This window comes from Neovison vison, chromosome 3 (genome assembly GCF_020171115.1).
Source record: "Neovison vison isolate M4711 chromosome 3, ASM_NN_V1, whole genome shotgun sequence".
Taxonomy (NCBI): domain Eukaryota; kingdom Metazoa; phylum Chordata; class Mammalia; order Carnivora; family Mustelidae; genus Neogale; species Neogale vison.
The window spans coordinates 65,913,992-65,938,997 of record NC_058093.1 but is presented as its reverse complement, the minus strand read 5'-3'; the positions used below and the strand labels follow the sequence as shown (position 1 = coordinate 65,938,997).

The window sequence follows — 25,006 nt, the reverse complement described above, 5'->3', positions numbered from 1 at the left end:
AGAGCCCCACCTCATAACCCTGAGATCATGACCTGAGCCAAAATCAAGAGTCAGACACTTAACCAATTGAGACACCCAAGCACCCCCAGAGAGACTTTAAATTGAAGTGGTTCTCTTTAGCTTGGCTGGCTTGGCCATATCATCCTACAGGCAGAGAAGTAGATGAAATGATTCCTGATGTTCCCTGTTCTGTGACCACGGAGCCCAGAATGGCTCAACATGGACGGAGGTTCCTTCACAGTGTCTCGGGACCAACAGACCGTTGGCAACTCGTTTCCAAAGGGAGGCTTACAGAAAAAACAGGAGGTAAGGAGACTTAAGGAAGTTATAGGATTTTAATCAAACTGATTCTTTAATACCACAATCAATGAGATTGGCAAGCCCTATCTTAAGTGATAGATTGCCCCCTAGTCAGAAAGGCTCATAGAAGCTGATTTCTAAATTCATTCAATAAATATTTTTGAACAGTGGTCTGTGTGCCAGCACTGTGCTAGGCAAGGGAATACAAAGATAAGCGAAGGATCATGGTTCCTGATTTCATGAAACTTAAAGTCCGGTTGGGGAGACCCATAGTAACAAACTACACAAATATGTAATGACAGATTGTGATAAGGGTTCTGTACAAGACAGAAACCAATTTGGGATACAAAGACTGTGGTCAGAGTTTGGAACTGTACAGGCTTCCCTGAGGAAGGGTCTGAGATCTACAGGATGAGGAAACTAGATAAACAAGAAAAATGGAAACTTCCTAGGCAAGAGCATGGACAAAGGGTCTGAGGGGGCTAGCTGAGGAGGAGAAGAACCTCAAATGAGGCTAATGAGAAGTGCTGGGGCAACGTCATTTGTGTAATGCATTTTCGTCCTTAGCCAAAATGCAATGGAAACCCATTGAAGGGTTTAAGAAAGTGGTGGTGGGGAAAAGAGTAGAATAATTAGATCTGAATTCTGAATAATTCTGACTGCAGTGAGGAGAAATCATCGAAAAAATACAAGGGTAAATATACTGCCATTGAGATAAGGGATGATGAAAGCTTGAATAGATGATTCCCTTGGAGAAGAAAAGTAGTAGACGAGGTATCTCCTTAGGAGATCAAATTGATAGTAGTTGGTGCTTGCATGGGAAAGGGTAGGTCGGGTGAGATTGGTAGGAACTCCAGATGTGAATACCTTGTGGATATCCAGATAGAGCTACAGAGGATGTAGTGGGATTTTTTAGGTCATATCAGAGGAAAAGTCTGGGAGGTTCTCCTTGTGCCTCCAAACTAAGTGAGGAAAGGGTCCCATAAACGAGAGGTGGTAGAGAGACAACATCTCACTTTAGCTTGACCACAGATTCCTGGAGAAGCTACTCTAAGGCATCCCAAGTGGTAATCTCAGCTTTTGGATTATAATAAGCTTTATGAAGGAAGGGGCTGTGTTGTTCCTTACTGGCCAGGACTTAGCCGAATGCCCAGTATATGTCCTCTCAAATAGTATAGATAAAAAATATATTATTTTCCTAAGAGCACAGAGAATATCAGAAGTGATGGTGAGATGGAGAGAGTTGAGACAGTCAGACCTCAGACTCCTGGTGCAATGACCTTTTTAAGCCCCTCCCTTCCTCTCTCCTTTCTTTCTTCCAGGTCTTGTGCTTTTGTTGAGACTATACCTTTATATTCCAAATACTGCCATCTTCTCATTTAGTTTTAAAAGCTTTCAAGGTTGCTTGGGTGAATATATTTGATTTTGTTTTGAGATGACACCGTATTTGGGAACATTCATTTAAGTAGAACCCTTTTTGGATTGATGAAACAGGGATTTGCCAATTGTAGTTACGTGGAGAAATGAGCAAAGAACTCAGGTCCAGGTGAAACAAAGGAAATAAGACCATTAGGTAGACCCCACAACCTGGAATGGTTGGACGTCCAGCAAAGCAGGATCCTGCCGATTTTAAAAGTCCTGGACGTCCAGCAAAGCAGGATCCTGCCGATTTTAAAAGTCCTGGAAGCAGCGGAGGACAGGAAGATCAGGGAGAGCGGGCCTGAAATTTTAAAAACAATGTGATGAAGCCAGGACCTGGGAATTCAAGGTGAGAAGGAAGAGCCTCAGTAAACAACGCTGATGAACTTCGGCTCCAAGGGCAAGCTGTGCGAGGGTTCCCTAACCTGCAGGCGGTTACTGGCAACAAGAAGAAATCAGAGAGATCTTAAAGGTGAGCTGTCAGTGGGACCCCAGGATGGAGGTGACTTCCCGGGTTGGTAGTGACAATAGCTTAGATAACTTTGCCTGAGAATTCTTCTGATTCCTGCTGTGATTTTCTTCATTTTCATGCAAAAAGGATGAGTGTATTTTCCCTTAAAATAATGACATGTATGTCCAGGTGGACTGACACCATTGAAAATTTGTTTTTTCAAAGTCATTAATACATTGTAAATGTGAGAAGAGGAGACTACCTCATGAACAGATGTTTCCAGAAAGGTGGATAAAAATGAATAGCATTACTGATCTCTTCAAATGGGTATGGTTTCATGCAGCAGATATTAAATATTTTCTTCACAATAAGTATGTGTGTGTGTGTCTGTGTGTGTACATGATACAATTTTTCTGGCTCTTTCACCCTATATAATTTAGCCACAAATATTGAATTTTGACACTTCAGGCTTTTCATGTGAATTGTCAACCAGCCTACATGAGTGATACTGGGTGCTGCTATCTGGAGAAGCAAACGTGTAGAGAACTTGTTTTGGGATGAGGTGTGGGGCCAGGGTCAGTCCAATAAGGACCACGAATATGAGCAAAGAGCAAGTTACAGCTGTCACTGTAACTGTAGGCTGGAGTCTTAATTTAGCTCTATGTCTTCATGGGGCTTCAGAGACACCTCAAATACAGGCTTTCCAACCATCTTGGGTGTGTTGTTGCAGATATTCTGGGTCTTGTTGTATTTACAGTCATCATAATGACATGAATACCTTCTGTTTTTCTTCTTTGGAACGAGTGGTTACTTTTGTTACCAGCTTTCCATAGACAGCTGTGTGGGCATCTGTGTTCACAGCTGCCTTGAAACGGCTGTTCAGCCTCCACAGCTCCCTCTAGAACAGGCAGGCTTGTCTTGGACTCTCCCTCCCTCCACTTCCATACTTGTTTCTTCTTTTCAGTCCTCTTGTCCTTCTGCTCCTCCCCTATGTTTCTCTGTTCTCCTTTGTTTGTATGAGTCACATGATGCTTCCTCACCCCACCTTCCCCTGACCCACCACAGGTTAGAAAACTGAGTTCCAGTCTTTCTGAGTCTTCTTCTCAGCAAATAAGACATCCAACCCACTCATGAAAGTATTCTACTTCTCTCTCAACATTTTGATACGGGACAAATAATTAACATTCTGGAGTTCAAGGCGTGGGGGCTAGAGGCAATGGGGCTGACAGTGGCAGAGATCATATTGGATGGGAAAGGCTTTCAATTTCCCTTACATATATTAAGCAGACAAAACCTAAATATTGGGCAGGTGCTATCATGGCCCTTTATGGGATAGGTCATTGCTGCCCTTCTTCTCAAAGAAGGCTTAAGAAGGGACCCTGGGACATTCCCAGTGTGGGTAGGACTCCCTCGTGTATCAAAAGAAGCACATCTAGATCATTTAGATGTGTTTCTTTTGATACACGAGGGAGTATCAAAAGAAGCACATCTAAATGATCTAAATGAGTCTGGGTTGGATTAGGTAAGGAATGAGACCAAAAAGGAGATACGCCCTTGAAAGCAGTCAATCTCATAGCCTGGGGTAGGCATTTGTTGTCTGCTGAGTCACACCGGTCACACCGCCTTGGGATTAGCCAGCTCTACTTTCTGTTTCAACAATAAGAAGTCTTGCAAAACTGCTGGCATGTGAGACAGAGGTATCCAGAAGGCCTTGGCATCTCTCCCAGCAACATAATGGGTCTTTGGGAAGAGACTTGTGAGCGCGTGGTCCATGCACTCCACCACCAGGGAGAGGTCCACGTTCACAAAGGAAGTTGTGCCTTTCAGCTTGTCTAGACCTGCAGAAAGAGACAAAAGTACATGTACTCGGGGCGCCTGGGTGGCTCAGTGGGTTAAAGCCTCTGCCTTCAGCTCGGGTCATGATCCCAGGGTCCTGGGATCGAGCCCCGCATCGGGCTCTCTGCTCAGCGGGGAGCCTGCTTCCTCCTTCTCGCTCTCTGCCTGCCTCTCTGCCTACTTGTGATCTCTGCCTGTCAAATAAATAAATAAAATCTTTAAAAAAAAAAAAAAAAGTACATGTACTCTTTGGAAGAAGAGGGAAAGGAGTGTATGAGACCGGGGTGTAAAGGGGAGGATGTGTGTGTGTGAAAATTTCTTTTGAATTTGCTGTTATAAATTGAGGCCCCTGTGGTGGGTTTCAAGGATGCAGCAATGTTTTTGTTCGACTGCTCGCTCTCAAACTTGAGTAGGCAGCAGAATCTCCTGGAGGGCTTGTTAAAACCCAGTTGCTGGGTCCCACCACCAGCTTCTGACTCAGTAGGTGTGAAGTGGGACCCAATAATTTGCATTTCTATCAAGTTTTCAGGTGATGCTGATGGTGCTGGTCCAGGGAGCAGACTTTGAGAACCAATGAGAAAAAGATACTTTATAAACTCCATGAGGCCTCTGAGCCCAAGAAGCTATGGGTTTGACCCTAAATTTGTTTTAAGGGACTACTATATGTTTAGGAAATGGGGAGGGGCTGTGCGAGTATGCATGTGTGTGCGTGTGCACTCACATACCTTGTGTCTCTGTAATTCGGTGAATAAGGAGGGAATCATCCCCAAAAGTATTGACTCAGAAAGCTAAACATATCCTGGTGATCAGGCAGCTGAAATGCTTGAGTAACGTTCTAGGGTCATTTTAGAGAAGCAGGTATTTTATCAGAAGATTGGTAATGGCTCGGAGCATTCCTGCAGTGTTCTTAAAACATACCTGAGTTGTGTCTTCCTAAGAGAAAAATCTATGATTTTAAATCTCTTTTTCAAGTTAAGGCCCCTATAGTCACAAGTTGTTCAAAGAACCTGAGATTGCCTAACAAGTCTTAGTGGCTATTTTAAACTTTCACAACTATAGTCTAGGAAATGAAGAAGGGTGAGCTTAAATTCGTGGTCTGCTTGGGAATTATGAGTCTGGCTGATGTTCAAGTCCTAGTTTGAAAAAATAATAAAAACAACCAGTGCAAAACTGTGCTCAAAGCCTTCTGGTATTTCTGAGAGGGAACACCTGAGCCAGGGGCCAAGTCAAAAATAATTTTGAGATGGAAGTTGATGACCTATTCATAGGCATTTAGAAAGTATCAGTGTTAATATCAAATAGAAAAGCTCTTTTAAATGAGTTTTTTTTTGTTGTTGTTGTTGTTGTTTTTTTAAAGACTTCATTTATTTGAGAGAGAGAGAGTGAGCACAAGAGGGAGAAGTTCAGAGGGAGAAGCAGACTCCACAGAGCTGGGAGCCTGATGGGGGACTCGATCCCGCGACTCCAGGATCATGACCTGAGCTGAAGGCAGTTGCTTAACCAACTGAGCCACCCAGGCGCCCTTAAATGAGGTATTTTTTAAAAGATTTTATTTATTCACTTGAGAGATGGAGACAGCACGATTAGGGAGGAGAGGGGGAAGCAGGCTCCCTGCTAAGCACAGAGCCCTATGTAGGGCTCGATCCCAGGACCCTGGGATCATCACTTGAGCCCAAGGCAGATGCTTAACCGACTGAACCACCCAGGTGCCCTTATTTCTGAACCTACTTAGAATTTTCAGAGTTGATAATGAGTGAGAAACACGAGTATTTCACAGCAGAGGTTCTCAGCATCTAGTGACAGGATAGCACTGGGAGGTTTGCGAAACCAGACATTCTCCGTACGTTGAGTGTGCGCGCGTGCGCAGTCGGGTCAGGTGGCTGGAGGAGTCCGTCATCCTAAAAACCTCCCAGGTGGATCTGACTTGGCTCTTGGCTGCCTCTTGAAAACTTCTGGCCTTGAGCCTTGCCACACTTGGCTCTCTCGCCAAACCCACCAGGTGAAGAAGCAGGACCAGAGTTTTGAGGTTACAGTGACACAAAGTTAGGTGGGGCCCTGTGTGGCTTAAAGCAGGAGCCCAGTAAGTGTTTGAGGAATGTCGACTAAGCTTTAAACATGACCAGGAAGTTTGAGGTGGAGGTGGAGACCTGGTACAGAAAGTTCCACCAGCTCCTTAATGCCTCATTTCCATGATCGCGCAGGGCCCAATACTAAATGGCAAAGTCAGGCTGTCTGGGTTCAAAGCCAGCCCTTCCACTTATTAACTGTGCAGCCCTGGGCAAGCAGCTTCTGTGTGCCTCTGTTTCCAGACAATTCAGGGAATATCTCCTTCACAGGGTTTATTTAGGCATTTAAAATGAGGCAGTCCATGTAAACCACTTAGAATGGTGGCAAGTACCAAATATTCACTATATGTTAGTCATCATACACTAATCTATTATTTCCATCCCTGACTCAATATGACTTATGCTGATGCTTTGCCTTCCATCTCCACCTCCCGTGCATTCCTGCTGTGGAAGGTTTCCACCCAGATAATTCCTTCCTGGACTTTAGGCCTTGCTCAAACCTGACCTGTCTCATAAAGGCCACTGGCCAGCAGTGCTTTCATCCAGTTCTGAATTCCTTTGGGCAATTAGAGACTGTACTGTCTAGCACCCCTTCCGGGCTTTTGGGGTCTAAGAATTACAGGATCAATTTTCTTGCATTCTGCACAGTCTCATTGTTTTACAATCTCACTGGTTACTTTTTCTCCTCCACTAAACTAAGCTGGTTAAGGGTCAGAGTCTGAGTTCTTGGTATTTTGTAAACTCCATAAATCCTTGACCAATGTTTAGTGAGTGGTTGGTGTTTACCAAAAAGAGGAGGCTTGTGTAGAAGTGAAGACTGTGGGTTTGAGTCTAGGCATGACCGGGAAGAATTGTACAGCTGTGTATAGAGCATTCACCTTTCCAAGCCTCTGTTCACTGCTCCTATGGTTCTTTTGAGGAATAAATGATAGAATTCCTAAGGTAGGATTTGGCACTGGGTAAATGCTCAGTAAATGTTCATAAACACTTGAAGTAAGAGATGGCACTGGAATTAATAGGGATCTTTAATCCATATGTTACCTCCCTATTGGTATATCATTAACAAAACCTTGTTTTTTCATTTGTATTTGAGTCTTCTTCATGTTGCCTCGAACAATGAACTCCAGAGGAACCCTGGGCCCACCCAGAGACTTACTTTTTTGAATGTAACCTTCTCCATACTGTTGTTTGATATCTGGAGACAGATGCTTCCAAATGGCGAGTTTTTTTTCAGTGGCTTTTATTGGATCTGATAATCCTGTTTTGAATAATCCTGGTTCAATACATGAAACGTGTACACCAAAAGCTTTCATGTCCCGTCTGTGAAAGAACACATTGATGATGTTTAATCCAGGTTTGTTTGGAGAATGTTTGCTATTTGGGTGATTATTTTCGAACGAATTTTTTTTTTTTAAAGATTTTATTTATTTATTTGACAGACAGAGATCACAAGTAGGCAGAGAGACAGGCAGAGAGAGAAGAGGAAGCAGGCTCCCTGCTGAGCAGAGAGCCGGATGTGGGGCTTGATCCCAGGACCCTGGGATCATGACCTGAGCCAAAGTCAGAGGCTTTAACCCGCTGAGCCACCCAGGCGCCCCTCAAACGAATTTTTTCATGGGATCACAGAAATGCATGGGTTGGAAAGGAATATTTAGTTCTTTACTCTCAGTTTTCAGTGAGGAAGCTGAAGTTTGCGTGGTGAAGGCTGGTTTAATGGCAAAATGGGAAAGGGATCTGGGCAGACCCCCTCCTGGACTAGTGCCCCCCACTAAGTCATACTCTCTCATTAAATTGACAAGCAGTTGGGTTAAAGGACAGGTTTCTTCTTGGTATGCAAAAAACCTTATGGGAAATGGAGTGATGACTGGCCTGGATGGACAAGTCTACTTCTATTTTAGAAATGTGAGGACATTGCGACACAAATGAGGACAGGCTGGGGACACAAGTGTGACAATCTCTGATGTGGCTCACCTGCTCCCTATCCTGCTCAGTGAGATCTTTCATTATGTGGCCTCAGAAAACCAAAGGTCTACTGATTTACTGGGCAACAAGGTTTTAGGGGAATCATGATGCACTTCCCCCTTTTAAAAGCAAAACAAAGAACTGCAAACTGTTATATGAACAATTATTTCCTAAATTTAATGTATATTTCCATCAAGGATCTATGAGGAAGTAATTACTCATTTTATATAATTCTTTACCACATGATTTTTAAAGAACTGTACCAATGAACTTAAAATATGAATTATCTTAGGTTCTGCTTTCAGCAACATGCCTATTGTTTAGTTTGCGGTGTAGTTTACTAAAAATGCAAATTAACTTGATCTTGAAAGATTTTGAAAAGTATGTTGCTTGCATTAAAATTATTAAAAGTTATTTTCTAACTTAATTTACTTTACTCACTTATCTTCTGTGCTTCTTTGGGTTTTGGAAAGTATTTGGAAAGATTTGTCACCCCATCTACTAATGAAATAACATACAATCTAGGGACAAATGGCTTTAAGTCACCCAACTAAGTTTACCGGGTAAGTCAAACCAGTATGAACCCAGTTATGTGTGCTGTGTTGGGCAAATACAGCTTTGAAGAGCCCCAGCCTTCTCCCAGTTGGACCATTGTCCCTAAATCCTCCTATATCTAGAAATTCTGAGGCCACCACTGGACTGGGAACTGCACGCACAATACCATTCCCAGTACCAGCTCCATGATTTAGAAAACAACAACAACAAAATGAAACCATTTTTTACTGGGTAATTTCAGGCATGGTATAGTGCATTGCAAACACACAACTCCTTCAGCTGAAATCCCTTTTTATTTTTATTATTTATTTATTTATTTTTAAAAAGATTTTATTTTTATTTATTTGAAAGAGAGAGAGAGAGAGATCACAAGTATGCAGAGAGGCAGGCATAGAGAAAGAGAGGAGAAAGCAGGCTCCCTGCTGAGCAGAGAGCCTGATGCAGGCCTCCATCCCAGGATCCTGAGATAATGACCTGAGCCGAAGGCAGAGGCCTAACCCACTGAGCCACCCAGGCGCCCTGAAATCCCTTTTTAAAAGTGGTTATTAGTCTCCAAGAGGGTGGGAAGAAACCCTGGTGCTTTTTGTCTCTCTCTTTCCTCCCATCACGTGGCCCCATGCCCAGCATATGTGTGAATTAGTTGGCAGAATGGAGTAACTTCCAGCAGGAGGGCAGTCCCAGGAAACAAGAGAGAACTGGAAAGATGAGAGAGAGAGGAGCTCAGGAAAGTGAGCCTCTAACATTGTTTATGCACAGCAGACGTGCATGTGTGGGTCTGACTTAGAGAAGCGAACTCTGGGACAAGCAGCTTTCATATCCCAGATGGCTACTGTGTAGTACATCTGCAGAACAGATCTGAATACCACAGCAAAGTCTTTAAAAATCAAGCAAACATTGAAATCTCGAAGTACAGAATGATGGTTAGCAATTGTGACCTGAATGCAACCTCATCAACTGTCTGCTAAAACAAAAATACTGGGGCACCTCGGTGGCTCAGCCATTTAGGCAGCTGCCTTCAGCTCAAGCGGGCACCGTCCCTCCCTCCGCCCCACCCCACTCATGCGTGCTCTCTCTCTCTCTCAAATAAATAAAATAAAAATATCAACATTCTCCATAGGACTTAAATAAGACCCATAGTCTCATATCATTCCAAATACTCAGCATAAAAAGAACTGGCACATTCCAAATGTTCAGCATAAAAAGAACTGGAAAATCTCAACTCACATGGGAAAAGACAATGGCAGATGCTAATGCCGAAGGATACAGATGTTGGAATTACCAAAGTCTTTAACGCAGCTATCATAAAAATGTTCCAAATACAAAGGAAAATACTCTTGAAGTGACCAGAAAGTTAGAATGTTTCCCAAAGAAAAGACAAGACACAGAAGAACCAAATGAAAATTTTATACTTGAAAAACACAATAATCAAAATAAAATATTTTTTGGTTGGACTCAATAGCACAGTGATGATGGAGGAAAGTCAGTGAATTTGAAGGTAGACCGTTAGGAATTATCCAATATGTATAGCAGAGAGAGAAAAATGAGAAAGTGAGCAGAACCTTAAGGATTTATGGGACAAAGTCAAAGGTCTAACATTTGTGTTATAGAGTCTCAGAAGGAGAAGAGAAAGACTGGATTGCAGAAAAGAATGTTTGAAGAGGCAATAGCTAAAACTCATCAAATTTGACCAAAGATATAAACCTACAGATTCAGGAAACCCAGTGAGTATCAAATGTTACAAATCCAGAGAAATCCATGCCTTGGGGGCACCGAGTTGGGGTCTTTATTTGTTAAATAGATTCTTTGTTTTGAGCTCTGGGGTTCTCTGATAACACAGTAAAAAGGTTTGGTTAGTGCTTTCTTGTGGGAGCAAAATCTTCACCTCTGATTGGTAAATTCCCCCCTTTTTTTTGGAAATGGACGCATCAGAGGAAAACTGCCTTTATTGTCTTTGGGGGGTGGGGTGAGGATGGGAAAGTTATCATCCATTTAGCTGCAGTGTCTGAAATGTATGGAAATTTGAATCCAGAATTTGCAACAAGAGGGGGACAAAAGCTGCATAGCTGAGTTATTATTTTGTGATAATTACATTTACCTTATCAGATAATTTTCTACTGAGGGTTTAAATAAAATGGTACTATTGTTTCTGCAACTGACAGTTATACCAATGGAGAGTTATACCCTGCCTTAGGTTTTCCATATGATTCCCTGATTATATAACACACTGACCTGTAGAATATAAATTTACCATCACTGTCAGTATCATACATTAATGCAAAAAAGTAAAAAAGACTTGGATAGACTTAAGTTCAAATCTCAATTCTACCACTTACCAGCTGGGTGACCTTGGGCAAATTGCTTAATCTTTTGTTTCAGTGGTATTGCCTACAAATTGGGAATAACTTAAAGCACTAACTAGAGTGTCTAGTACATAATTAACATTCAGTAAACATTAACAGCTATTATTTTCTAATATGTCAATGTTTGCTTTACCTTAAGCTGTCATTGAAGCCTTCTACTGCGTATTTGGATGGATTATAACCCCCTCCACTGAACGCCAGCCGACCTCCAATGCTGGAGATATTGATAATCCTTCCTTGAGCTTTTTTGACCAAGGGAAGCAAATTTAGAGTCACATTGATGAGGCCAAACAAGTTCACTTCAATAGGTTCTCTGTAGTCCTCCACTGTCAGCCAATCGGTGGGAGCCAGCACGCCGAGAACGCCGGCATTGTTGATCAGACCCCAGAGACCTAGATCAGAGTGGAAAGGAAGCAGGTGTGATGGAAGATGGCACTTTTATGGGCATCCTTGATGGAAATACAGCCCCTGCTTTACACAACTCTGCCATTTCCTCCTTGTAGACACATTCCTGCTCTGAAATGCTTTACAGTTTTGGGAAGGAACTACTCTCTAAGAGGGTAGGGAGTCGAAATTAAAACAGTTGGAGCTCTGTTACTGGAAGCCAGTCTCACAGTAACTCTATTTCTGGTTCTGCATGTAAAATACTGACACTGAATGAACCTTTTGCTTTTTTGTCTTTTTTAAAAATATTTTTTATTTTTCATTAACATATAATATATTATTAGCCCCAGGGGTACAGGTCTGTGAATTGCCAGGTTTACATACTTCACAGCACTCACCATAGCACATACCCTCCCCAATGTCCATAACCCAGCCACCCTATCCCCTTCCCCTCAGCAACCCTCAGTTTGTTTTGTGAGATTAAGAGTCCCTTATGGTTTGTCCTCCTCCCGATCCCATTTTGTTTCATTTATTCCTTTCCTACCCCCCAAACCCACCACATTGCCTCTCAAATACCTCATATCAGGGAGATCATATGATAATTGTCTTTCTCTGATTGACTTATTTCGCTGTTGCTTTTTTATCGTAGATGCAGAGTAAATTGGTCTATTTTTTCCATTTACTAGATTGCAAAGCCAGAGATTATTTATTTATAAACTACTTTTTACAAAGAGCAATACAATCTACTTCATATCTATTTTTAGTAAAAAAATCCAGTCATCAATTGTTTTATGATGGAAAACATTTAATATTGTTAAAGTTATTTGGACTTCAAGCATTAAAAATTGTCAGGAGCATTATTAAGCCATTGCTTTTGTGGTCTGGAGTCTCAACTAAATGATGTAGATATGATAGAGAAAATTCACGTACATTGATTGCTTGCATGATCTCCTGTAGTTTTTAGCCCCAAGTTCCTTCACTGTGAATGTAGCTAAAATGTAGCTAATGTAGCTAAATGTAGAATTTTATGTAGCTAAACTAGAATTTTATGAGAGAAGTGCAGGGAAAGTCAATACCTCAAACTTACTTCTAAATTCACCCACTGGGACTTAAGACTGAGGATAATGTGGGCTGTGTGTCTCTCATGCAAACAGTGAGCTTGCAGCTCAAAACTACTGAGGGCTTTATCCTAAGATTTTTCCAAGATTCTCCAGTACCATAGCTGGTATTTAGGAGACATTTTCTTGAAAGGTCATTTAAGATCCAAACACATTTTATTTAGCTGTAGCTAATTTACAACACCCCCTCCATTCTTCCCACCCCCACATCACTCACCTTTCTCCCCAACTTGATTTTTCACCCACTGGGCAGTCCTCTTGACATTCTCCGGGTCAGTTACATCCAGAAGCACAGTGTGAAGCCTTTCTGAGGTTTCTGCCTTTAAAGCTGTTGACTCTGATTCAGTCAGACAGGCAGCAATTACACGAAATCCTTTTTTATCAAAAGTTCTGGCTGCCAAATTTCCAAAGCCAGTGTCACAACCAGTTATGAAAATATACTTATCTGTGATGTCTGCAATCTTTAGTTGTCTTTTATAATTCCATAGAAAACCACAAAGGATTAGGAGGGCTAACACCCAGAAGAACATTTTTTTTCCTTCTGTATAGGATAGTGACTCTCCTTTCTTGAACAATAAAAGAAGACAGTGACCTGAGAGCTCAAAATTAGAAAGAAAACTGAAATTAGAACAATCAAGGTGCTATAACCCAACACTGACGACTTCAGATATTTTAATGCACTTGAGTGAATAGTTAAAAAAGAAGAATAACTATTATTTGGCTAGGAAGATGGCCTTTTAAGTGCTCAACCATTTCTCTAAAGTAATGCAAAAACTAACCAAAACAGCCAGAAAAAGTGAACAGGAGAGAGGTTCCATGGCAAAGCTGACGCAACTCTTGTGTTGATGTGAATGAATGTATGAATTTATCCATCTGAAACAGAGACTGTCACAGTAAAATCTTATCGCTTGTGACCTCGTGAAATTCAAGAGTAGAATAGGCGAATCTATTAGAAAATGTTCAATTTCAATTGATTGATTAGATTCTTAATTATTTTTATACTGTCAGGCAAAGTAGTTGCCACTAGGAAAATATTTCCAAGTTGGTTTCCATTTTCTTATTTTCAGTGGGTTATTGTCATTCTTCAACCCAACTCTGAGATCATCCCAACTCCATGCAGGGATTATGCAAATGTATGGCCACCAGGGAGCGCCTGGACAGAGGGTGAGATGAATGGGAAGAGACTGAGGGATGATGACCAAAGGCACAGCATCCCAAACAGAATCAAGAAACATCAGATTCTTTTCTCTTTGCACACTAGTTTCTGTGAGAAAAAGAATCACATGACATAGGATAAAGGAATGTAAATTCTTTCTGGAAAATCATGAGGCTTTGACCATAAGTGCAGCAGGATGACCTAGAAAACTAAAACTAGTCCAGGCTAGAGGTGGCCTAAGGGCAAAAAATCAAACAGGTGGAAGGTTTCAGAAGATTACCACTTACATTTTCCCTCAGCATATACCTTTTTATCTTTTCCTAAATAAAAAACAAATCACTATTTCATGTAGGCTGACTGTACCAATTTAGAAATATCACAGTTGTTTTGGAAATGTTAAAGAAAGAATACTATGTTAATTTTATAGTTTACTTTTTTTTTTTTAAGTAGGACTTGATTTCATGACCTTGAGACCAAGACCTGAGCCAGATGCTAACCACTGAGCCACCCAGGTACCCCTATTAATTTTATAGTCTTGACCATTTAAATGCATATGCCATCTTAAAAGTTGTACTAATTATTATACAATGTTTGGCTGCAAAATAACATTTGTGAATAAATCAAGCAATTGTATTATTGAAAACAAGTGTGATACTAATTTGGAAGCATAATATCAAAAGTATCATGGAGTGAGACTTCAAACTATTTGGGATATAAAATCCCATATATATTGCAATGTTTGTCATTTACAATGACAGCCTATACTATCACTTTTATTGTGGGTACTGATTGCTCGGGAAGAGCAAGCTATTCCATAGTAGGAAGTGAACGAGAACCAGGCAGAGATGGGGGATGAGTGTTGGGGGTGACATTTGCCTGTTTGCTTCAGGTCTGAGCATCATGGCAGCTCAGACTTCCTAGCTCAGTCATAGGCAAACCAAAGGAAGGAGATCATTAGATCCCACACCACATAGGAGCAGCACTGGGTCTGCATTGGCTCTCTCTGCCTTTGGAAGCAAGAGGAGTCACAGACAACATCACCTGCGGGAGAGACCTTATTTCCTTCCCTTTCGATGCAGGAAGTTTCCTTGCTTTGCCCTGTGTTCACACATGTCTCTGCCCTTGATCTGGATCCACCCTTAAAATCAAGAAGGGCTTTAAATGCTTCACAGAGGAACAGAGGACAATGGATAAGCCTGGAGTTGAAGTTTAGACCTCACAGATGCTTTTGGAATCATGACTGTTCATGGACCCTATGGTCAAAATGCTTGCAAGGCCAAGCAATTTTATAAAAGTGGGCTTTCTTTTTTCTTTTTTTATTTTTTACAGCTATTTCCTGGTTTTTCATTTGAACCATTTAAAAAAATTGTTCATCTTTTTTCTGTTTGTAAAAGTAACTTACGCTCATGATAAAAAAAAAAATTGGCAGATACAGAAAAAAACAAAGAATTGAGTAATGATTATCACATTTGACTTTTAATATTTTTGGTACATATTTTCTTCCAGTTTTTTTTTCCTGTATATGTAAATATTTCTTTCTCTAATAAGGAATAGAAACATACACACAGATAGAATTATACACATACACTCATGTACTAACTTTCATGCAACTTTGTTTCTATTGCTTTATAAGGAACAGATTACTTCAGATTTAAAAAAAATCACTTGATATAATATATCATCTTCACTTCTCAAGGAAATTTTGGTCTCTGCTTTCATCTTTCTTCCTGGCAAAAAATCGTTAGCTAAAGAGAGAAGAGGTAAGAGACTGTCCTTTGATAAAACTAAGTCAGAGGTAAAAATTAAAATATAGTGGGTTTAAGCAAACTGGCTGATTCTTTTGATATGGCTGTGTCTATTTCTAAAGCCATCAAGTTTTTAGACGATCATGCCTTAATAATTTGGGCTAGTTTCCCAAATCTTTCCTGTGTAGGAGTTACTTATTTATGGAAAATTAACGCCCAACTAGTAGAATTTTCCCTTCTTAAATATATAAATACATTAAAAAGTGTATAATTTTGAGGTAAGGTGTTGGTGTAACTATTTCTTGGGAAATTTTATTTTTAGAAATTTTAAGGAAATTTTGTATTTATAAATTCAATTAGTATAGTGTGTTATTCAACTCTAGCCTCAATGAATTGAATAATTGAATATCTAAATGTTGAATTATTTTCTAAATGGATTCTGTAGCCTTCATTGCAATCCAAATTTCATAGAGTTATTTGAAGAACGTAAATGCTCATGGGGTTTAATGTGTCCTAGATCAGAGAGTGGAAACTTTCTATGTCATCACGTTTTGCTGGGCAAGTAGAAGGGGAGGAATAGCGAAAGAATGGTTTGCATTTGTGAAGCATTCTACGCTGCACTTTTAAATATAGATCTCATTTGATTCTCCCAACAACCTTTTGAGTTAAAGGGGGCACGTTATTTGCCTCATTTTATAGAAGAATTAATAAGCCAACTAATAAATGTAAAAGAAATGATAGAATTAGAAAAATCACCATTTGGCAACTGTAATAGTAACAATTACATCAGGCAAGAGTGATCAATGGATGCTAAAATTATTAGGTAAAATTCTGATAAAAAAACAATAATTATAGAATCTCAAAATATCTCCCCGTGAGAAATGTACTAATTAAAAAGAGAGCAATAACAATTTCACAGCGGAGAAATCTGACAGATACCACCTTAATCAAGTAACAAAAATTCACACCACTAGTTGTAGGACAAACCAACATCATGGGTCCCCTGGTACTGTGCACTGGGAAGGACACAGCGGCACCTTCCTGCATCCATGGAAGCTAATCCTGCATGAAGACATATCTCCCAATTCTGCACAATATATGGCCTATACTCTTTAAAAGTGTCAAAGTCATGAAGGAAAAAAAAGAGTGAAGGCTGCCCCAGATAAATGGGAACTGAAGAGATGATAACTCGTGCAATATGTGATACTGGGTCAGAAAACTATTTTTTTTTTCTTTTGCCAGAAAGAACATTATTTGCTCAGCTAGTGGAATTTGAGTAAGATTTGTTGATCGGCTAAATAATATTGCAACTCAATAAATATTCATTTCTCAATTTTTATAATTTATTATGATTATGTAGAAAGTGCCCTGCTTTTGGGAAACACACCCTGAAGTATTTAAAGATTAAATAGCATCGTGTCTGCAACTTACTCTTAAAGTTAAGAAAATAATAGCTATATTTATATAAATAAGTAAACATATTAAGGAAGCAGTCTGAGTGTTCATCGATAGATGAATGGATAAGGAAGATGTGGTTGCCAAGCCACAAACAGGCAGTTGCTGGGGCAGTGGTGGTCGGGAGGTGGGGGTGGGGAATGGGCGAAACAGGTGAAAGGAATTAAGAGTTACAAAATTCCAGTTAGAAAATAAATAAGTCCCAGAGATAAGAGGTAGAACATGGGAAAAATAATCAATAATAACATAATAACTTGTATGGTGATAGGTAGTGAGCATTTTGTAATGTATACAAATGTCAAGTTACTATATCGTACACGAGAAATTAATATAATATTGTATACCAATGATACTTCAATTAAAAATAGAACAACAGCAACAAAACCCCCCCATACATATGGATATAAAGAGAGAATGACAATGCAGATGTGGTAAATGTTAATATTCGGGGATTCTGGGTTGTATTATTCTTTCAATTTTTCCATAAGTTTGACATTATTGCAAAATAAAAATAAAAATTTGACAGAGGAAAATAAAGTGTTTTGTTTTTTTTTCCTAAGAAAAGCCTTCTTTTAATCCAAAGGAATTTCATGCACGAATCAAGAACTCCAGCATTTCAAGATCTAGTGACCGTGGACTTCTAATCTTTGGTAAGTTCACCTTCACAACCACTAGAGAAAAGCAAAAACTCAAACCCAAACCGTCAGGCTCCCTTCTCCCTCCTCATGCTCTCCATTTCCTCCTTACTTCCTCTTTCATTAGCCAAACTCATTTTTTCCTTGGTGACAGGCAACAGAGAAGAGCTTTTTAGTTGTCAAGGATGGGCTCACATTAAAATGTGTGATCTTCATTATGTACCCCTCTGGGCTGAGAGTCATTTCAGATGCTGGTGTCCCAGCCTGCAGCCTGAATCCAGGGGACTACCAACACCGACCAAGAGTTTCATATAGCCTGTTCTTACCCCAAATACTATTGTCCAAGAAATAGCAGTTCTTCTTCATTCCTAAGGTTCACATTCCTCTAGGTCATTGCATTGAGTCAATCACAAACCAACACACACAAACCTTTGACCTCTATCTTAGCCAGGATTCCATGTGTGGTCGTGTTTCCTAGCAGCAGCCCTTGGTCGGAGTCATTGGGAACGTGACGCGTACGCAGAAGCTGATGGATGGCCGACTGGTTCATCGACCACAGAGAAGTAAATGAATGACTGTGACTACTATGGCCGCCTCAACCATATTCTGCCAGCCTGGCTGCCTCCGCATGGCCCGTTGTTCCCCATAATTCAGACTGGGGACACTGACCCTAGTTGCTTGGGTCGTTTGCTTATCAGCATTGTCTTCCAGTTTATCTCACAACAAAGCGCTTAACAGGGGTACGCACCACTTGACTGAAGGCAAGAGCCCCTCATCTGTAACAGTCTTCTTAGGACCCTGGGGCTGTGAGCCCGCGGGCTAGTCAAAGCTGAGGACAGAGTGAGGGGAAGCAGATCTGCAGGCCCAAACGGGGCGCGAGGGCTGGCGCAATTCTAAATATGCATCCTCTGAACTGGCCTGGAGATTTTCCCTAAGCTAGTAAAAATAAACCTGGGAAGACAGGACTGAGGCCACACACACACACACACACACACACCGGCAGGGCAGGGGTTCAGAACCCAGGTCTCAGAATCAGGCAGATAGAGGTCCAGTGCCCGCTCCTCGATCATCAGAGGTTTTTTTGGGAAATTTATTTATATTTTCTTAGCCTCCATTTTCCTGGTTGTAAAATGGAAATAATCACTTCTCTGGTGGAGAGTACCTGGTAAAGTAAAGGGACCAATGCCTGCTGCACAGGAAGAACCTCATCATTAGGGCAGGATCAGTGGTGTTCACTTGTGAGGGGCCTGCTCTGTGTGCTGCTCAGACCTCGGCAATGGGTACTTTTTGTTCTTTGAGGTGAAACAATTATTTGTTGTGGGGTCTGTTCTGAGTATTGCAGGATGTTTAGCAGCACCCCCTGACCTCTACCCCCGCGATGCCAGGAGCACCCCCTCCCCAGTTGTGACAACAAACAATGTCTCCAGACATTGCTAGATGTCCCCTGGGGGACAAAACAGCTCCCAGGTGAGAACGACTGGTCTAGAGCTTCCTTGTGTTGGGAGTCCAGAACCACTTTTCTGGAAACTCAGTCATTAGTTCCTTGGTAGGGCCACACTGATGAGGGTTATTTTTTATGGCCTTACCAGAAAATTTTCATTACTTATAAATATTACTTCTAGGCTGCTACTCTAAGTGTTAGTTTCTGTGATTTTAAAAAAGTGCCTTTTTTGGGATGCCCAGGTAGCTCAGGGTTTAAGCATCTGCCTTTGGCTCAGGTCGTGATCCCAAGAGTCCTAGGTCAGCCTCCCTGCTCTGCAGTGAGTCTGCTTCTCTCTCTGCCCCTCCCCCAATTTGTTCTCTCAATCTCTCTGTCAAATAAATAAAAAAAATAAAATAACAAGACTTAGAGTAAAATTATCTCCATTATCTAGAGTAAGAAACAAATTCAGAAATGCAGGCTACACTATAGAGTATTATGCCTCCATCAGAAAGGACGAATACCCAACTTTTGTATCAACATGGACGGGACTGGAAGAGATTATGCTGAGTGAAATAAGTCAAGCAGAGAGAGTCAATTATCATATGGTTTCACTTCTTTATGGAGCATAAGAAATAACACAGAGGACATGGGGAGATGAAAAAGAAAAGGGAGTTGAGGGAAATTGGAGAGGGAGATGAACCATGAGAGACTATGGACTCTGAAAAACAATCTGAGGGTTTTGAAGGGGCAGGGGGTGGGAAGTTGGGCCAGCCTGCTGGTGGGTATTGTGGAGGGCACCTGTTGCATTGAGCACTGGGTGTGGTGTATAAATAATGAACTCTAGTACGCTGAAAAGTAATTAAAAAAATAAAAGATTTAAAAACAAAACAAAACAAAAAGAAAGGCAGGCTAATTGTCTCAAGATAGGATCGTAGCACTGTTTTGAAGACTGATACCACATTTGGTTATTCACCATTTCTTCCTCTGCTCCACTGCCACCCGGTTTCCCGCTCAACCTGGGAGTCTGGGCTATGTGTACACTTCTCTACAACCACCAGTACTTGCATGATCCTTGGCAGTAGGTAAAATAAATGCTGTCAAAGGAAGGAAGGAAGAGAAGAAGGAAAAAGTTTCAACTCTAAGCCCAGGGTTCCGGTGGTAACTGGATTAGTCTCCGAGCCCTCTGAACCTTCAGACAGAAGGGTAATAATAGCAACATCATATCCACACTTCCAACTTAGAGAACTTTAAGAGTTTTTGAAAAGTGTTCGAGGAATATTTATCTCATTTAATTGTCAAAATATTTCTGTGAGCTAAGTAGAACAGGTTTCCTAACAGAAAATCATTATCCAGAGATGGCTAGAGCTAAAATTCTGATCTCTCAACTCCCAACTGTGTAGGAGCAGGAAGAAGTGCAAAGAAATTAAAGCAGTATCAGTTAACAGGAGGAATAAACACACTTTATCAGAAGTCTTGGTCAGGCCACAAAGATTGAAAAGGAACCAAGAAAGGAGAACTAATTGTCTCTTTCATTGCCATGCAAAAATGCTTAAGTGTAAGCACGTGTTTGCAGCTGTAGGAAACTATTGCAACTTGATTGCTGTCCTTTCTCACTTCTGCTTTTTTTAAACTTTCTATACCTGGGTGTCTTTTCCCCGCAAAAAATAAAAAAATAAAGATCCTCTGATTTCACTTCTCTTAATCACATTCCTCACCCTTTAAAAATAAATGACAGTTACAGACAAACAAAAAGAACTGAGAATAATGTCTCCATGTCTCAATGTCATGGTGAGCCCCATTTTTCATAAGAAATACAGAATTCTTTCTAAACACTCCCTCTCACGCGACTTGATTTTATTTCTGCGTAATTCCACGAGGGGCTTTGTTTTAGAAGGTGATGCTACAACTAGTCAGTTACACTGACTGATTGGAATATGTAGAATTTTAATTTACTTTCAATTTGTTGTAATCACAACGCAAGCTGAATCAACAACTAAATAGTTTCTTAAAAAAAAAAAATCAAAGAGCATTTAGCAGTAGCTTTCTCAAATGTTTTCCTTTTGAAGTTCTCTTTCACAACTTTCTTAAACCCATGGCACTGGGGACATGTATGTCCTTAGTGCACTTAAATTTTGTTAACCTAGCTATGTTACACCAAATTCCATTTTATTTCAACATTTTCCTTGAAGTAAGAAGTTCTGTTTGTTTTTTTAACCCAAGTGAGCTTTCACAGATTTTTGCCACACCTCTGAGAAAAAGAAATAATTCGACCTAATGCAAAACTAATTTATATGATGAATAAATAACATTTCTGTGGAAAAAAGTGTGCAAGTTGGGCACCCAGAAATCTAAGGAAATTTTTTTCAGCAGAGCCAAGGGATCCTATATGAAATATGCTTAGAAAGGCTTCTCTGAGGGTCTGATTAAAATAATAGTAATAATAATAATAATGGCTATCATGCTGCTGCTGATACAATTGAGGTGGTCTTCGTCGTTATGGAAACAGTAAGTTCTCTCACTCCATGGAATAAAGAAGTTCCTCCACCAGTTACATTCCCTTGAATCCTGCTTCCTTCAGGAGGGAGTTAGTGTGGGATACCCAGAGTGTTATTTGTGTGGTGGGACCAGTGAAGCGTGGAAGAGTGTGTGTTTCCTCTGCAGATTCATTGATTCAGAAAGTCTCCTAGGAGAGGGAGGGCAGCCACTCCTAACGGAGGGAAGACCTGATGGGCTAACACTGGTATTTTTAATTCTAAGGATAAAACTATCTCTAATTTTCTTTTGCTTTCTCTCAAACATTTTAAATTATAATTCATCATAATATCCACAATTATTAATTAATAAATTATTCCCCATTCCCCTCAGGTTGATTACTTTTCCAATAGGCTTCCTGATGGTATTGGCAGGCTAAGAATTATTGTGAAAGCCATGGTTGCTTTACTTAAGGGATGATATATTGTATACGGTTATAGCTTGTCATTACAAGGCTTCAAAGAAAGCTTAGATGGGTGCCCGCTGGCTCAGTCAGAAGAGCATGTGACTCTTGGTCTTGGCGTCAGGAATTCAAGCCTTGTGCCGGTTATAGAGATTACTTAACAACAACAACAACGACAACAACAACAAACTTAAAGAAAACCAGAAAACTTAGTGTTGGGTCCACGGTCAAAGGAGCGAGACTGATACAAAGTGAAGGTCAAGCAAAGCTTTATTTGGTGCCAAGCATCGAGAATCAAACTGACCAGCCAGGGCCATCTTTTGCAAAGAGGTGACCCCTCCCAGCCTCACAGACTAACTTTTATAGAGTAAAGGCCATGTGGTTGAGCCAGGTCACCAGGTGGCCAATTGAATTACAATTCATCCTATAGTAGCTATTTGAACTAGTCTATCACTCTGGTCAGAATTGGCGCCCAAAAGGCAGGGTCCACATTCTTGGGTGGTTAGGGAGGTGCTTTCCTGATTGAATGTCTCCACCTGGCTTGACTCATCCTTGTATTCTGGGCTCTGTTACCTCCCCCTGACCTGACACGTCCTGGTAAATGGGCTCTGTTATCAGGGGCTGGTCAGTCATACTTTACTGGTTTCCCAGACTTGTTTCTAAGTAAGTTCCTCTGGGGGGGCAGGGTCAATCTAAATTTACTGCATAAACAACAAAATGGCTTGATCTGGCTAAGTAGGCCCTTACATTTAGAATATGGAGACAATGTTATGTATAGATGCTGAAAGTATGTTCAAAACTTCAGTGTGTTTCTTTTGTCTGCACTTAACTTTGAGCAGAAGGAAAGCTCTGAGGTTTTAGTCTGTACCTTAAGAAAGTGACATTTGTTAAGGATTTTACGACCAATTCCCCCTTTCCTCATTTAAAGTGTAGGAGATAACTATTTTTTTCTTGTATTTAAGCACTGGGATTTGTTCTAAAAATTGGACACACTTTTCAAATCTCAAAAACACAATACAAAGATGATAAGACATTTAAATTTCATTTTATGCAGCATCTAACCACGGACATTCTTAGAGCATCTAACATATGCCAAAGGATTCTAAGATAAATAAAGCATAATCATTACCCTTGAGCTAGTAGTGTAGGGGGACATTTCAGAGCTATTTGTACTACCCAAGTTGATTTTTAATTTAAAAATATGTTTTATTTAAACTTTTTCAGCAACTGCTAAAAATCAACCTACTGAGCGAGTGCACCACACACCATTTAAATCCTAAAGCCTTTAACAGGGGATGCTGGGATTAATTGGCAGCAAAGCCACTAAACTACCCACTGTATTTTGGGAGTCAAAGTGAAAACAGACTTGGACTTGGGTGAAAGCTCAATGTCTTCTTGGTAAAATGCCCATCACAGGATCATACATCTGAAGCAGGTTTACTGCTGTCATCTTAGTATCCAGGAACCCCCATATTGTGCATCATATGCATTATGAGGAAGTTCCCTGATTCCTTCTGACCTAGAAGGAATTTTTCTCACTCACTGAGCATGCCTGTGTGCATTCGCCTCAAGGGATGTCTGGTAACACTGGCAAAGCAGGTAGACGGACAGATCAGACCCATAGTTTGCACAGAACCCCAGTAGCACATCTGCGGTTCCAGTAAGAAACTCCACTAAGATTCCTACTCCTTTCGGAACCCCCCACCCCATCCAGTTTCCAGTTCATTGGAAGATTTACAGATGGTGTCAAATAGGCACAGAGAGAATAACTAGATATAAATTTGGTTGTAACTATAAGGTGCCAAAGAACATTCAAAGAGAGACCTTGGGGGGGAGTTCCAGGCAAGGACCCGGGTGACACTGGGATCACGTCTATGGTAAGATGGACTCAGCGTCCATCACAGCCTTCTAATAGTAATATTATTATTACTATTATTACTTCATAGCATGAAAAACAACTTGATTAGTTCTGTAAGAGCGAGGAAAATCAAAGGCAGTTTGAAGACGGAGAAACGGAGGGATAAATGACAGAATTCAGTCACTGGTTACCTTACTGGAGATGAACTGGCGTAGAGAAGCTGTTGGGGACCGGCTGGGCGGAGGGTGGTTCTGTCCACTGTGCTGAGGAAGGAAGGATTGAGCCACCTGACCACACCAGTCCTCTGGAGGAGGAGATTCCCCGGGCTTCCGTCCAGCTCCGAGTACACACATGTGTGAAGAGCCCTCAGGTTCCCTCCTCACTCTGAGTCATTCTTTTGTGACACCGGCTGATGACTAAATCTCTCTCCAGTGACTGAAGGAAGCCAAACAGCTGTGGGTCATGTGTTTTTGGAAGAATTGGTAGTACCTTCAGTAACGTAAATTTAACAACTCTCAGGAGGGACTTAGAAAGGATGAATAACATTCCTTTATCTCTGAGAGCAATCTCTTGACCAGATTCAGCAGTTGAAATAATGTAACGTGGAAGCATTTTGTAAACTGTCCCATGCACATTGTTTTAATCAATTAATTTTTTGTAAAGATTTTATTTATTTATTTAACAGACAGAGATCACAAGCAGGCAGAGAGGCAGACAGACAGAGAGGGGGAAGCTGGCTCCCAGCTGAGCAGAGAGCCTGATGCAGGGCTCGATCCCAGGACTCTGGGATCATGACCTGAGCCAAAGGCAGAGGCTTTAACCCACTGAGCCACCCAGGCACCCCTAATCAATTAATTTTGAATTATGATTACTGTTCATAGTTTCTGGGTTTTTTGTTTTGTTTTGTTTTGTTTTTTCTTCCTGTTAACTTGTCTGTTCTGATTTAGTACTCTTTGCCTGCTAAGAGAGTAGGTAGGGGACACCAATCTTGGAGGATTCTTTTTCTCTCAGTTTTTCAGCATTGATGAGCAAGGAAATGAAAGTGATTTAATGCAATGAGGTTCTGTACTTATTTATGAGTTTTAATTGGTGTTTGAAGGCATGACAAGGAGAGCTTACTGAAGTGGTCCCTGGAATGGAGATCCCTGCGAAAGGAGATCCCTGCCCAGAGCTGGTCTGTTTCAGAGCTTGTCACGATTGACCTGCCATATCCTGGGACCACAGGTGAAGAGGAGGACAAGACAGTGCTAATCTGTAACCCCCCTCTCCTCAGGCTACCACCTCCCTCTTAAGCACACAGCCAGGTACAAACTCCATGGATTGCTTACTTTCAGTTTCCCTATATGTC

At 40.9% G+C, this 25,006-nt stretch overlaps 1 protein-coding gene across 2 annotated transcripts; it reads right to left on the bottom strand.

Annotated features, from left to right (window-relative positions):
- Window positions 1-316: 316 nt before the first annotated feature.
- Window positions 317-23,987, bottom strand: DHRS9 (dehydrogenase/reductase 9). 2 transcript variants are annotated; one of them, XM_044242277.1, is made up of 5 exons: window positions 23,850-23,987; window positions 12,669-13,050; window positions 11,083-11,341; window positions 7,229-7,392; window positions 317-4,008 (listed from the first exon to the last, which is right to left on the bottom strand). In XM_044242277.1, the coding sequence occupies exons 2-5, from the start codon at window positions 12,979-12,981 to the stop codon at window positions 3,785-3,787; spliced, it is 960 nt and encodes a 319-aa protein (XP_044098212.1). In that variant the 5' UTR covers window positions 12,982-13,050; window positions 23,850-23,987; the 3' UTR covers window positions 317-3,784. The 2 variants fall into 2 exon arrangements, with proteins under 2 accessions (XP_044098212.1, XP_044098211.1); XM_044242276.1 differs by having other exon boundaries at window positions 12,669-13,043; window positions 23,850-23,907.
- Window positions 23,988-25,006: the final 1,019 nt, after the last annotated feature.